The sequence below is a fragment of the Lithobates pipiens genome, unplaced genomic scaffold (assembly GCF_037356315.1).
Source record: "Lithobates pipiens isolate NorthernLeopardFrog02 unplaced genomic scaffold, aLitPip1_a1.2 Scaffold_8, whole genome shotgun sequence".
Lineage (NCBI taxonomy): Eukaryota > Metazoa > Chordata > Amphibia > Anura > Ranidae > Lithobates > Lithobates pipiens.
The window spans coordinates 493737069-493752469 of NW_027507903.1; the positions used below are offsets into that span (position 1 = coordinate 493737069).

Consider the following 15401-nt stretch of genomic DNA (forward strand, 5'->3'; position numbering starts at 1 on the left):
CTCTCTCTCTCTCTCTCTCTCTCTCTCTATATATATATATATATATATATATATATATATATATATATATATAAATAAGCAATAACTCAACATTATCAGACCCCTATAATTCTACTTAAATAGACATACTAGGGCCAATTTAGAAAGTAGCCAATTAGCCTACCAGCATGTGTTTGGAGTGGAGTTTAAGTTCAGGAACAATGTTACTATATCTCCATCCAAAGCATTGGCTTACTATTTGTTGCCCATAGGCCTATTAGGAAGCCCTTGTTTCACTGGATCCACACAGATATCAGGGTCTCAACTCCCATCATCTCCAACCTAGTCTCTAGTAGGCTAAGTCAGCTGCCTGATCCTCAGGCCACTGGGGTACTGGGTACACAGTGTAGACAGAGAACCCATTTCACAAACACACTGCCTGATTCCAATGACTAGTGTACCATTCTTTCCCACTTAGTCATGAACCTCACAAGGTTTCCCAGGTATCGGCTACCAACCTTAAAGAGTAACTCCACTATTGTTGAGAAAAAAAGGACTCCCCTCTGGGTGATCTACGTATGTTACAAGGATTTTAACAATCTTTATTGCAGATTCCTACCTTTTGTTATTCTGAAGAAATATATGTGTTTGTCTATGTCCGTCTGTGTCCATGTGGTAAGGTAATCTAATGGGAGTGGTTTCTTAATTATCAACCAGCTGGTTCTCCTACGGGGCACTAATGAGGAAAATTGCAGGACCTGCATTCCTTAACCACTTGGGATCCGCGCTATTGCCAAATGACGGCATTAGCGCGGACCTACTTTTCCGGGACTACGTCTATTGACGTCGTCCCGTGCACGAGCGGCCTGCGCGCCCCCTGAGGGGCGCGCGCGGCGCGCTCTGTGATCGGCGAGTCCATGAGACTCGCCTGATCACCGATCCGTGCAAGGGGTCGATCCCGACCCCTTATCACGTGATCAGCTGTCAGCCAATGACAGCTGATCATGTGATAGAACGGAGCCGGTAATCGGCTATTATTCCTCCTCGCGCTGACAGCGCGAGGAGAAAAAAAAAAAGCCGATCACCGGCGGCCGTGATCGGGACATTAGTCCCGATCACGGCCAGCAATACAAGCGACCACCTGCCCCCTGCCAGTGCCCACCTGCCCCCTGCAGTGCCATCCTGAATAAAAGTAAGTGCCCCCCGTCTGTGCCACCCAGCAGTGCCCATAGTGCCCACAGTGCCACCCACAGTGCCACCCACAGTGCCACCCAGCAGTGCCACCCACAGTGCCACCCACAGTGCCCACAATCTGCCTCAAAGGTGCTGCACCCCAGTGCCGCCCATCAGTGCCCAGCAGTGCCGCCCATCAGTGCCCAGCAGTGCCGCCCATCAGTGCCACCTATCAGAGCCACCTATCAGTGCCACCTATCAGTACCCATCAGTCCCATCTATCAGTGGTACCTATCAGTGTCCATCCGTGCCACCCATCCGTGCCACTTATCCGTGCCACCCATCCGTGCCATCTTATCTGTGCCCATCTTTGCCCATCAGTGCCGCCTTATCTGTGCCCATCGGTGCCGCCTTATCTGTGCCTATTAGTGCCGCCTTAACTATGCCTATCAGTGCCCACCAGTGCAGCCTATCAGTGCCCACCAATGCAGCCTATCAGTGCCCACCAATGCAGCCCATCAGTGCCCACCAATGCAGCCTATCAGTGCCGCCTAATCAGCGCACTTCAATGAAGGAGAAAAATGACCCGTTTGCAAAATTTTATAACAAACTATTAAAACATGATTTTTTTTTTTTTTTTGCATCTTTTTTTGTTTGTTTAGCAAAAAATAAAACTCCGAGCTGTAACTAAATACCACCAAAAGAAAGCTCTATTTGTGGGAAAAAAAATGATAAAAATGTCATTTGGGTACAGTGTTGTATGACCGCGCAATTGTCATTCAAAGTGCATCAGCGCTGAAAGCTGAAAATTGGTCTGGGACTGAGGGGGGTTTAAGTGCCCAGTAAGCAAGTGGTTAAGCCCTGGTTCACACTATTGCAAAAGCAGGAACCAGCGCGATTCCAGTGCCGACTCCCGCATCGAATCTCCTTCGCAGGCAGTTCACACTGCCCTCTGGGAACCGCTGCGGGTGTCAATACAAAGTTAATGACACCCCCAAATCATTTCGCAGATCGCAGTGCAAACTGTGTATTCCCATGCAATCCGACTCCAGTGTGGGGAAAAAAAGCTGCAGCATTTTCATGCAAATGCAATGCGAGTTCAGCCATACACTGTATGTCTGAATTTGCATTGCACAGATATCGTATGTGATCTGCACAGCAATGTGATGTGAATCACATGCGATGTCTGTGTTTGCAATAGTGTAAACCTCAACCCAGGCTTAGACGTGATTTCCTATTGGGAGTATCTCACTAAAAATGAAATCTTTGTTGCAAGGGATGCCTGAAATCTGACTTGTATCTTAGTGCAGACTTATAGGAAAGTCAGTGAGCCAGTCACACTAGCAGGAAATTATGTTTCTGGGGGGTGGTCTGTGTACAGAACACCTCCAGGTAGCCATATTGCATTTACAGAAAATGACAGAGCTGCAGATTGAAAAACAAAAGTCATTTTTAATACCATTCAATTACAATATGACTCGAGTCACAATTGTATATGCTATACGGTATTATTTTTTTTATTTGCCATTTTTTCCCCCACAAAAGTGAAGTTACCCTTTATTTGGCAAGGAAGATACTAAACAGGAACTTATATAATACAGCATAATTGTTCTCACATGAAACACTTAATAGGTGTATGAAGGGCACAGCATCCCTTAGTTGAACTTTCAGATGAGTTACACAAAGGTTTATTCTCTACCCATCCTCTTTAGCAATTAGTCCTCCATCTAGCCTGGTCCCTGGTCTGGCACACAGAGGGAGTAAGGAGAGTTCCCAGCATTCCACAGAAGGAAAAAGGCATCATACAGTGTAGTACACAGTCTATAATGGGGAGGCCCTTGGATTCCCATGAGGGGCTAAATAATGAACAATTGCTCTTTCTGCCTTCTCTCTACTGCTTCACACCAACAAATCCTCACAATTTCTTTGTTTTTGTCCATCCCAGGGAGACCTTTAGTGCTCAAACTAATATAGTTGTATTTTTTGTCCTTATATTTCAGCCTGGAAATGATGTGTTCCCTACAGATGAAAATGGAAAACTAATTTACCATAACACAGACATTCGGGACACATGGAAGGTACTGTACGGTTCCTTAGCTGGCCAAACTTGGAAAAAATTGACTTTCAATTGCAACTTAAAACAGTTCTCCAGCCCCCCCTCCCCTCCATAATTTAAAAGTCAGAAGCTACAAATACTGTAGCTGCTGACTGTTAATATTATGACACTTACCTATCCAGGGATCCCATGATGTCAGCAGCGAGGTTGCGGTGAGGTCTCTGGAAGTGGGGACAGGTACTTATGAAAAACAGGTAGCAGTTTCCCCCAGAAAGGTGCAAAATATGGCAGCGGAGGGGGGGAAGCTAACAAGCGGAGCTTTCCCTTTTGGGTGGCGCTCCGCTTTAAATAATAATTATTCCTATTAGGGTAGATGCTTATAGTAGTACTAAAAGTATTCAAAGAATAGCAAAAATAGCATCAGAAAACCAATTTTCCTGGAATTGGCTCTGGTACTATACACTGCCCTCCTCCCACCATACCACCATAATGCAGAGGGTGGACATGCTAGATAGCAGAGCCATGCAAAACGTCAATATACTGGAAGTTGTTTCTGAATGCCACTGATGAAAGTCGGTGATGTCTTTGCCAATTCAGTTTGAATTTGATTGGTGATATGTAAAATAGAGTGGGAGGGGGGTGTTACACACAGCAGGCTTCAGGAAATACACAATGATGATCCCTGTGAGGTGTTCTTTGGATCACAGATTTAGCCCCTGTTCACATTGACGTGATTTGACATGTCAAATTGCATGCCAAATTGCAGCCTATTGCTGACAACGGCACTGTCCCAATCGGTGCAACGCCGAGTTTGCAGCTCCACACACCGATTTCCAAAAGTAGTTCCTGCACTGCTTTTAGCGACTTAGGGAGGCGATTTCAATAGACATCTGTGCATGAACCTGCACAGATGTCTTTCAAACCACCCCCTGACTTCATCTGAAGTCGCACAATTTCAAACCCGCGTTCATTGTGAACGAGGGCTAAAGCCCAGCTGAACTATTCTAAGTATGCTAACTATATTCCAGGTGCATTAAAACAAATTGTGTTCAATGTAGTAACTGATATATACTCAGGTCTCCTGCTGTCTGCCAGCATTAACTATACCTGGTCCATTCAGTGCTGCTCCACCCTGAAGTTCAGGTACAGGTGGAGTCTGCTGTAATAAGGTAAGAAGATACCACTGGGAGCGAGTTGCCACACTAATTCCTGTTGGATTTCATACATACTCAGGCGTTTATGCTGCTGTAATGGTAGCAATTTATTCTGGTGAGTTTTGGATTTACTTGATATTGATGATTGGTCATTTGAGCACCGTTTGATTTGCTTTATACTCAGGCGTATATGCTGCTGTAATGGTAGCCTTTTGTTCTGGTGAGTTTTTAATGCACTTGATGTTGGTGATTGGTCACCTGGACACTGTTTGAGATATCATTTTGTGATCATTGGTGCTGCTGGAACAAGTCCTTCTCGATTTTATTTCTCACCAAATACACAGTGGGACTTTATTTATTTTTTGTCTTTTTTGGACTTTCAATTATTTCATTTTGTATTTTTGTATCAGTTTTTTTTATATATTGCTGATATCTATATCACTGTCCCCAGGCTGGCATGCATTTTGCGTAGTGAGTAGGTCAGGGACAAAGCCCCGCTGGTTTGGGACAAATTGCTTAGTCTTGGGATGGTTCCGGTGGAGGAGGGGGAGAGTGGGGATGGACACTATCCTGCTTCAGTAGTCTTCTTCTGCAGAGGCCCCATTGCCGGTCAGAAACGGACAGGCGGACCTGATCGGACCCTCTATTCTCCTCCATGAACAGTCGGATATAAATGGACTTGTGTCCATTTACCCAGCTACCTCCAATCCAAGCTGGCAAAAATTGGATCGGAGGGCAGTCGTGTGTAAATGGTGCATAAGCGGAGTGGATGCAGATCTGTCATCCAGCACCCTTAGCTCAGCAGGGGATCAGCAGGCAGATCCTCTTGCTAAGCAAAACTGGATCCGACATGTGAAAGGGACCAAAGGCTCTGCATTTTTTGATCTGACTTGGTATCTTTATGGTACTGACAGGTGCACTTTAAATCACCTAAAGGTTTCTGACGTCTCCCAGAAGTGACCTTTCTACACCTGGTTATCCTGGCCTGTGAACCTGTTTTAGGGTGAGTTCACACTGGTACAACACGTCAGTCATATGACTGTGGATCTGACTTTGCACTGTGACTTGAAGTCCGACATGCGTCTGACTTAAATGAACAAAGATCCGACTTTGATCCCCGACAATACCAGGCACTGTGTCTGGTATGAATCTTTAGGGGGAACTCCAAAAATGTAAAAAAAAAACGGCATGGGTTCCCCCTCCAAGAGTGGATTTTAAGGGGACCCTTATCCGAGCACACAAACTGGCAGGTCAGGAAAGAGGGTGGGGACGAGCAGGCCGTCAACGTGGGAGGGTGGGTTCTTTGGGGCAGAGGGGGCCCTGCGCACCACACCCCAAAGCACTTTGTCCCCATGTTGATGAGGACAAGGGCCTCCTCCCGACAACCCTGGTCATTAGTTGTTGGGGTCTGCAGGTGGGGATCTTATCGGAATTTGGAAGCCCCTTTAACAAGGGGCCCCCAGATTCTGGCCCCCACCCTATGTGAATGAGTATGGAGTACATTGTACTCCTACCCATTCACCTAAAGAAAAGTGTCAAAAATCAAACGCAGTACACAGGTTTTTCAAGTATCTTATTAAGGCAGCTCCCGCGTCACTTTCCTATTTCTTCTCCCCGCTCCGGGTCTTCTTTGCTGATGTCTTCAAGCCCTCTCCGGTTCTTCTCCCTCTGTCCGCTGTCTTCTGCTCCTGTCGGGTCTTGTCTGCTGTCTTCTCGCTCTTTTGCCGGGTCTTCTCCGCTGTCTTCTCCCTCTGTGCTTCTTCCGATGTTGACTTGATGCTCTCTCCTGCTCTAATGCTGGGTGCGCGGTGTGCCACTACTTATACTGGCATGGGACAGGGTCACTGAAGGCCCGCCCCTTATGACGTCACTGCCCATCATGCCCCGTGTGGTGATGTCATATGGGTGGGCCTCCGGATGACGCCACCTGATGACCCCACCACATGCCAGTCTAAGTAGTGTCACACCACGCACCCAGTGTTAGAGCAGGAGAGAGCGTTGAGTCAACATGAGAAGAAGAACAGAGGGAGAAGACAGTGGAGAAGACCCAGCAGAGGCAGAAGACAGAGGGAGAAGAACCGGAGAGGGTTAAAAGACTTTAGTAGAGAGCGGAGACGACCCAGAGAGGGGAGAAGAACCTTCAGAGGCAGAACACATCAGCGGAAGAGGTAGAAGAGTCATAGAGGGGAAAATAAATTGGAAGCAAAGCCGGAGCTGCCTTAATAAATTACTTTAAAAACCTGTGTACTGCGTTTTATTTTTGACACTTTTTTTTAGGTGAATGGGTAGGGGTACAATGTACCCAATACTCATTCACATAGGGTGGGGTGCTGGGATCTGGGGGCCCCCCTTCCAGATTCTGATAAGCCCCCAGCCAGCAGACCCCGACAACCAATGGCCAGGGTTGTCGGGAAGAGGCCCTTGTCCTCATCAACATGGGTACAAGGTGCTTTGGGGTGGGGCCAAAGGCCGCCAGACAGTCTGATCGTGTGTATGGGGCATAAGACACAGTGGTAAGAGGAAACAGAGCTAGGAAACAGGCTGAAGTTCTCACCGTATAGTCCCCAATCTATGAAGCAGAGCAGTGATTATCCTACCCCACATTAAACAGACACTTAACTTTTAGGTAAACTGAGCCTTTAAGTGAACTGATAATGCAGTATTTTTAGAATGGCAATAACACTTCACTAACTGATTGTTTTCTGTGTTTAGCTGGATTATAATACTTAGATATTTTTTTTTTTTTTTTTAGGCTTTGGAGGCGTGCAAAGATGCCGGACTCGTTAAATCCATTGGAGTTTCCAATTTCAACAAACGGCAAATAGAATTGATTCTCAGCATGCCGGGACTCAAATACAAACCTGTCTGTAATCAGGTAATAACTGCTTTCACACATATACAAGGGGTATATATACATGTGGTTGTAGAGCAGAGAATGCCTCAGCTGCTTATGATTAAGTCAGCAAAGTGACAGCTTTCTGGGGGATCCAAACACACATGAATTCATCCCTACTTGTTAATAAGAACCATTATCTGTCTGTCATTCATTAGTAAAAATGTATTATATTGTTGTGAAATAGAATTTAAGTGGACCTATAATATTGTTTAGCTTATTTGCGGACCAAGGCGGTATTCACCCTATACATATGAAAGGGACCAGTGTGTCCCAAAGATGTCACTACTTAATAAATAAGGGGTATGCCATTTAAATATCAAAATATTCCCTTCCCACCTCTCTGTGAACCCATATATACTTTTTACAATAATGGGATTTTCTGATGTGTAACAATATCTCTTGAATGCAAAATTAACCTATCATTACTTTTTTATCAATGTATTTGTTTGAAAGTTTGCAAGTATTTTTTTTAAGAAACTCACTTTGTCACTTATGTCATTTTGCCCATATAGAAGTGACAGGTTCTCTTTAAAAAAACAACGTTTGCTACCTCTAAAACTTAGCTTCATCATGCTACCCGATGCCTGCATTGCCCTTTGGACATACACTGGTCTTCTGAGTATGGAGTAGCATGTAACCTCCTCCTGGGATGTAGTTCTCAAGCCTGAGTGGCCGATCGCCAAACCTAAACATTGTCCTATGAGAGAGAAAGGAAGTCCTTAACATAAGTTTAGACACTGTCTGACATTTATAGGGGTGGGGGGTGTTGGGCTCTTGGCCCCAACAAGCAAAGTGACAGTCTCTTTATAGATTTGTCTTCCAAATAAGAAAGCCCAGCACTACTGTCATAGATTATGGCAGATTGTGTTTATACCTAGTGGAGATGTTGCAGAAGAGGAGGCAGGTTTGTCCTTCCTCTAATTCAGGTCTGCATTGTGCTCACCAGGGCTGTGATACGCCAGCAACTTTGTACAAGATATTTGCAGCAGCTTCAGATCTACCTGCATATTCTATCTGCCAAAGTAGCGAAGAGTCAATCATTTACTCAGATACAAATGAGGAATCATTGAGATACAAACCTTTCCCTGACTGAACTTCAACAAAAAAGATCCCTTTAACTTTTTTCTGGGCTGTTGCAGTGCGGCGCCGGCAACACACGGGCATTGATGTGCATGATGGTAAGACACCCAATTTATTATAAATGGGCTGCCAAAGCATGACAATGGTCCAGAAATGAAACATAACCGTTTTTTTTAAAACACAGAGCATGACATATGTGTCGTGATGCATTGCAAGGCAGCTGCCTTCTACATAAATGGCACCACAATTCATTAGAATGTGCGTTAATGCATGTTGCGGTAGTACGCAATATTATGTATACAATTATTACTAAAAGTATTGGGATAACTGCTTTTACAGCATCCTTTAATGGCATCCCAGTCTTAAGCCCCATACACACTATCAGTTTTTCTTTCAGATTTACCAAAACCATATAATATGAGGTCAAACCTTAGGAGTTTTCAATTTGTATGCAATCGGGCAGTCCCTTGCACTACATGGTTTTGGTAAACCTGAAGGAAAAACTCAGCACCTACTGGACTGTGCTCCTTATGCCATTTGCAAATAGTTTTGAACCATGCTCTTTACCAGAAACATCATTTTAATGTAATTTTAAATTGAATAATTTATACAATAATATGTATAAATCTATTATATTTTTTTACAGTAAAACCTCTTTTATAAAATAACAAATAAAAATAATGCATCACTTTGTCATTCTAAGCCCTTGTACACACGGTCGGAGAATCCGTCGGAATGTGTCCTATCGGACCGTGTCGTCGGATAATCCGACTGTGTGTGGTATGCATCGGACTGATTCCGTCCGAATATCCGTCGGACCCAATTTTCCAACATGTTGGAAATATTTCCCGACCAACTGGTTCGATCGGACATACTCCGATCATGTGTAGCGAATTTTGATCGGACCAAGTGCCACGCATGCTCAGATCAAATTCCTACATCAAAGCTATTGGCTACTAGCCTGAATGTAGTCCCATCGTAACGAAATTACGTCATCACGTTCTGAAAGATCGGATTTTTTGAAAACTTAGTCCGACCGTGTGTATGCAAGAGTTTCGGACACAATCCGTCGGACTAAATCCGACGGACAAAATCCGACGGATTTGGTTGGCAGAATCTCCGACCATGTGTACAGGGGCTTAGTAGGGATAAGCCTGATGTTCGAGACGACCATAAGTTCAACTCGAACATCGGGTGTTCGCCTGTTCGTCAAACAGCGAACATTATGTGGTGTTCGCAGCAAATTCGAAAGTCGCGGAAAACCGTTAAAGTCTATGGGACACGAACATGAAAAACCAAAAGTGCTAATTTTAAAGGCTAATATGCAAGTTATTGCCATTAAGTGTTTGCGGACCCGGGTTATGCCCCAGGGGACATGTCTCAATGCAAAAGAAAGTTTTAAAAACTGCAATTTTTTTCAGGAGCAGCGATTTTATTAAGGCTTATATAAAAATTAAATTAAGTATTCCTTTAAATAACGTGCCGGGGGGGGGGGGGGGCCCTTATCTGAGCACGAAACCTGGCAGGCCGCAGGAAAAGAGGGGGGACAAGAGAGCACCCCCCATCCTGAACCATACCAGGCCATATGCCCTACACATGGGGTGGTGCTTTGGAGTCATCCCCAAATCACCTTGTCCCCATGTTGATGGGGACAAGAGCCTCATCCCACAACCCGCAGACCCCCTCAACCACCGGGCAAGGGTTGCGGGGATGAGGCCCCATCAACATAAGGGTCTGGTATGGATTTTGGGGGGACTCTACACTATTTTTTTTTAAATTTGGCGCAAAGTTCCCCTTAATATCCCTTCAGGACTGGTATAGATTTTGAGGGGACCCCCACGAAATCTTTTTTTTAAATTGTGGTTCAGGGTTCCCCTTAATATTCATACCAGACCCAAAGGTCTTTTTTCAATGAGTATAATCTATATTGCCGAGACCCAACAATTCATTACAGCCGCGATCAGTTTTAAATGATTTGTTTTCCTTTAGAAATGTACTTTTGCTGTGTTATTGTTCTAAACACTGGAAAACTGCGCCACTTTACAAGCATACCCTGTTTCCCCTAAAATAAGACCTAGCGTGATTGTCGGTGTTGGCTGCAATATAAGCCCTACCACCTAAATAAGCCCTACTCTGTTTCGTCAAAAATAAGCCCTACCCTGAAAAGAAGACCTACAAGGACTTTAACTAGGGCTTATTTGGGGGGTAGGGCTTTTATTGCAGCTATCACCGACAATCACACTAGGTCTTATTTTAGGGGAAACAGGGTACTATAGACATCCCCAGACACGATATTTAAAGGAATATTTAATTTTTATTGTTTCACTTCTCCCGAAAAAAACTGATGTTTTTAAAACTTTTTTTTGCATTGATACATGTCCCCACGGGCAGGACCTGGGCCCCCAAACACTTTTTATGGCAATAACTTGCATATAAGCCTTTAAAATGAGCACTTTTCATTTTTTATGTTCGTGTCCCATAGACTTTAATGGTGTTAGTCCGAAATCTTTGCCTGTTCGCATGTTCTGGTGCGAACCGAACTGGGGGGTGTTCGGCTCATCCTTAATTCTAAGTAATGATAACATTATCTCTGAATAAAAAGGCTTACAGTGCCTTGAAAAAGTATTCCAAAAACGTAAATGTATTCTTTTGTGATTTATGTGAACACAAAGTGGCAGATAATTGTGAAGTGGAAGGAAAATGATAAATGGTTTTACATTTTTTTTACATATAAATATCTGAAAAGCGTGGCGTGCATTTGTATTCAGCCCCCTTTACTCTAATACCCCTAACTAAAATGCAGTGGAATGCAGTGGAATCAATGGCCTTCAGAAGTCACCTAATTAGTAAATAGAGTCCACCTGTGTGTAATTTCGTCTCAGTATAAATACAGCTGTTCTGTGAAGTCCTCTGAGGTTTGTTAGAGAACCTTAGTGACCAAACAGCATCATGAAGGCCAAGGAACACACCAGGCAGGTCAGGGATAAAGTTGTGGAGGAATTTAAAGCAGTGTTAGATTATAATAAAATCTCCCAAGATTTGAACATCTCATGGAGCACTGTTCAATCAGTCATCCAAAAATGGAAAGAGTTTAGCACAGCTGCAAACCTACCAAGACATGGCCGTCCACCTAAACTGACAGGCTGGGTAAGGAGAGCATTAATTAGAGAAGCAGCCAAGAGGCCCATGGTAACTCTGGAGGAGCTGCAGAGATCCACAGATCAGGTGGACAAATCTGTCCACAGGACAACTATTAGTCGTGCATTCCACAAACGTGGCCTTTATGGAAGAGTACCAAGAAGAAAGCCATCGTTGAAAGTCAATTGAAGTCCCGTTTTCAGTTTGCAAGAAGCCATGTGGGGGACGCAGAAAAAATATGGAAAAAGGTGCTCTGGTCAGATGAAACCTAAAAAGACTTGCAGCTGTAATTGCAGCAAAAGGTAGTTCACTTCTACAAAGTATTGACTCAGGGGGCTAAATACAAAGGTACGCCACGCTTTTCACATATTTATTTGTAAATAATTTTGATCATTTTCCTTCCACTTCACAATTAAGTGCCACTTTGTGTTAGTCTAGCATATACAATCCTAATAAAATAAATGTACCTTTTTGGATGTAACATGACAAAATGTGGTAAATTTAAAGGGGTGTGAATACTTTTTCAAGGCACTGTATATTGGAAATGTAAAATTAGTTTTAATTTATAGGGAGTAAAAAGGTATGAGAGCTGAAGTGGGTAATGTGGGGAAATAAGAACAAGTGGAGGAATACATGCAATGACTTCTACGGGTTTCCATTCCAAATTAAATTTCTTATTTGCTGCTCAGGTGGAGTGCCACATCTATCTGAACCAGGGCAAGTTGCAGGAATTCCTCAAGTCACAGGACATCGTACTGGTGGGATACAGCGTGCTGGGCTCCAGTCGAGATGAGAAATGGTAAGATCGTCATATTACTTGATGTACAGTACTTGACCTTCTCACCAAAGCAGAATTGTAGGTAATTGTAAACTTTCCATTTCCCAGGATAGACCCTAACTCTCCTGTCCTGCTGGAGGATCCAGTGCTAAAAGAAATAGCAGAAAAGCTGGGAAGGACAACTGCCCAGGTGGCCATGCGGTACCTGCTACAGAGAGGGATTGTGGTTCTGGCAAAAAGCTACACGCCGGCCAGAATTAAACAGAATCTGCAGGTGAGGGAAGGGTGGGCACTGCTGAAGATCAAAGGGGCATCCACATTTAAATTTACGAGCTTTGTTGTTTGTTGCTTCACTATTAGTAGGTATACATTTAAAGCTGAATTTAATATGCTTAGAATTTACCTTCCCTGGTTCCTTTCTCTCCCCTCATCAACATACCAACTCTAATTTTAAATAAAACATTTGCGTTGCGATTGCATACCATATATTACACCCTGTGATGACACTGAAACCCTGTGCTTCTCTATGCAGTGTAGGCAAATCATAAATGGTGGGAGGGGCCAGCACAGTGTTATACATATCTTCCCGAAAACATAATTGTACCCTGCCTCTGTACTCCTCTCAAGAGCCCTCAGCTCCGATGTAAGCAGTGGGTTGGCTCTTTGGAGGTGCTATGCAAATATCAAAATGCCTTGATAGGTGGATGTCAGTCTGGAAGAGTGGGCATTCTTAGACAGACTTAATTTGCATGCAGACCACGCTAGATAATGCTCACATGATGCTGAACTTCCATGTGACGCCAAGGTCAGCTATTATGCTTATAAACTAGAGACATGTTCTGTGTTGTTAATGTGGGGTTGGCTCCCTCTAGTGTTTGCTGGACTCTGTATGTGAATTTCTTCTCTTCCTGTGTGAGAACTCAGAGCAAAGCATCATCAAACGTGTAGTTCAGCAGGACTGATCTGAACTACAGGGAACAAAATGCTGAGTGCACAAAACAGACTGCTAGGAGAGGATATAAAAAGGTCTGGTGCAGCCTAGATCGGCCTCTCTGGATGCCGTTTTGACTCTGCCAGCAGGAGGTCTGTGTGACATGGAGTTGCTGATGATTTGCGGCCTACACAGCAGGGAGCCAGACTGCAATACCCAGAGGGATCTCTGCGGACAGTATCGCTTCTTCAGTGCAGCTGACCGGCGGGTGTTGCGGATCATCCAGAGGCACCTGCAATTCAGATTCCAGTGAGCTGCAGCATGGCGTTGTGGCCCCATTTTACAGAGCAAAGATACAGAGAGAGAGTTCCAGCTGGAGTCTTCTCATCATCTGCGCCATTATCTAATCCATCTGATACTAGGAGTGGTGAGCGGACATAGGCCTTGTTATAGTTAAGGACACTGCTATTAAACAACACCCACACAGTTTAGCTGGTGGTACTTGTAGTCCCACAGAAAACTCTCTATTATAACGGACAGTCAGTAGATGCCTATGCTCAGTACAAATTACTGATTCCAGTAGCTACATCAGATGACATCTTTAGGATTATAAAAAGAAGGAAGATATACTATTGCCAGGATAAATCACAGCTTAGCTAACTTTGTTACACCTTACTTTTTTGGATTACTTCATTTACAACTAAAAAGAGATCCATGCCTCATTCATTTTTAGAAATGTGAGGTAGTTAACACTGTCGTGAGCTAGGCGAGTACGCTTATCGGTCACAATCCCCCCTGCTGCGCTGAACGTCCTTTCGGACAGGACACTGGACGAGGGGCAAGCCAACAGTTCGATTTCAAATTGGGCAAGCTCTGGCCAGAGGTCAAGCCTGCCCACCCAGTAGTCCAGGGGTTCATCACTCCTCAGAGCGTCCACATCGGCCGTTAACCCGATGTAGTCGGACACCTGACGGTCTAGGCGTTCCCTGATGCTGGATCCGGATGACACCTGTCGATGGGTCGGCTAAAAGAATGACCTCATATCAGAAGTCACCAACACATCTTCAAACCGGCCTCTTCTTGCAGGCACTGTTGGATTGGTACCCGCAACTCCTTCTGTGGGAGTGGGAATTGCTCCTCTGCTAGCGCACGCAAAAGCAGAATGCAGCATTTCTCGAAGCAAGGCCTGGAAGTGCTCCATTCTGACAGCCCTCTGTGACGGTGGTAACATTTCCGCCATTTTGTGTTTGTACCGGGGGTCTAAGTACGTTGCCACCCAGTACTGGTCCTTGACCCTTATGCTTTTTATACGGGGGTCCCTATTAAAACACTGGAGCATGAAGGCCCCCATTTGCACTAAACTGGAAGCGGTGTGGTGGCCTGGCTCCTGCTCATCATCCAGGATAATGTCGTCCTCTTCACTCTCCTCTCCCCATCCACGCACAAAACAGGGGTCCCAGAAAGATTTAAAGCATGCTCTTCTTGCTCCTCCTCATCCGCCCCGGCACCATCCTCCTCTGACTCCTCTTCAGACTCCTGTTGTTCACTTGTCTCAGATAGAGTAGCCCCCCCGGGAATTCATCCAGCATTGCGACTTCCTCATCTTCCCGCTCCTGCTCCTCCACAGCTTGATCAATGACACGGCGCAATGCACGCTCCATAAAGAAGGCATAAGGTACTTATCACTGATCGCGCCATGGCTGCGACTGATCAGTTTGGTGATCTCCTCAAATGGCCGCAGAAGTCTGCATGCGTCGCGCATGAGCAGCCACTGGCGCGGTGAAAAAAACCCAGCTTCTCAGAACCTGTTCTGCCGCAGAGTTCATACAGGTAGACGTTAACTGCACGTTTCTGCTGGAGCAGCCTATCAAGCATATAGAAAGTTGAGTTCCATCGCGTCGGGCAATCGCAAATAAGACGTCTGACCAACAGATTGTGTCGCCGCTGAATGTCAGCAAGGCGAGCCATGGCCGTGTAAGATCTTCTGAAATGGGCCGAGATTTTCCTTGCCTGCCGCAAGATCTCCTGGACCCCAGGGTATTTGACAACGAATCGCTGCACGACCAAGTTTAAGACGTGTGCCATGCATGGCACGTGCGTAATTTTGCCCTGTTTCAATGCGCTAAGCAGATTGGCACCGTTGTCACACACCACTTTACCAACTGTCAAATTGAGCGGTGTTAGTCACTGATCTGCCTGTGTACTTTTAGGCACAC

General features: G+C 44.9%; 1 protein-coding gene across 1 annotated transcript in view; it reads left to right on the plus strand.

Moving 5' to 3' along the window:
- The window catches only part of LOC143960476 (aldo-keto reductase family 1 member C3-like), a 41417-nt gene that overhangs the window by 18293 nt on the left and 7723 nt on the right, over nucleotides 1–15401 (plus strand). Inside the window, exons 4-7 of the mRNA XM_077469124.1 lie at nucleotides 3153–3230; nucleotides 7115–7237; nucleotides 12166–12275; nucleotides 12363–12528. Coding sequence (XP_077325250.1) covers nucleotides 3153–3230; nucleotides 7115–7237; nucleotides 12166–12275; nucleotides 12363–12528 — 477 coding nt within the window. The remainder of the gene's footprint in view (nucleotides 1–3152; nucleotides 3231–7114; nucleotides 7238–12165; nucleotides 12276–12362; nucleotides 12529–15401) is intronic.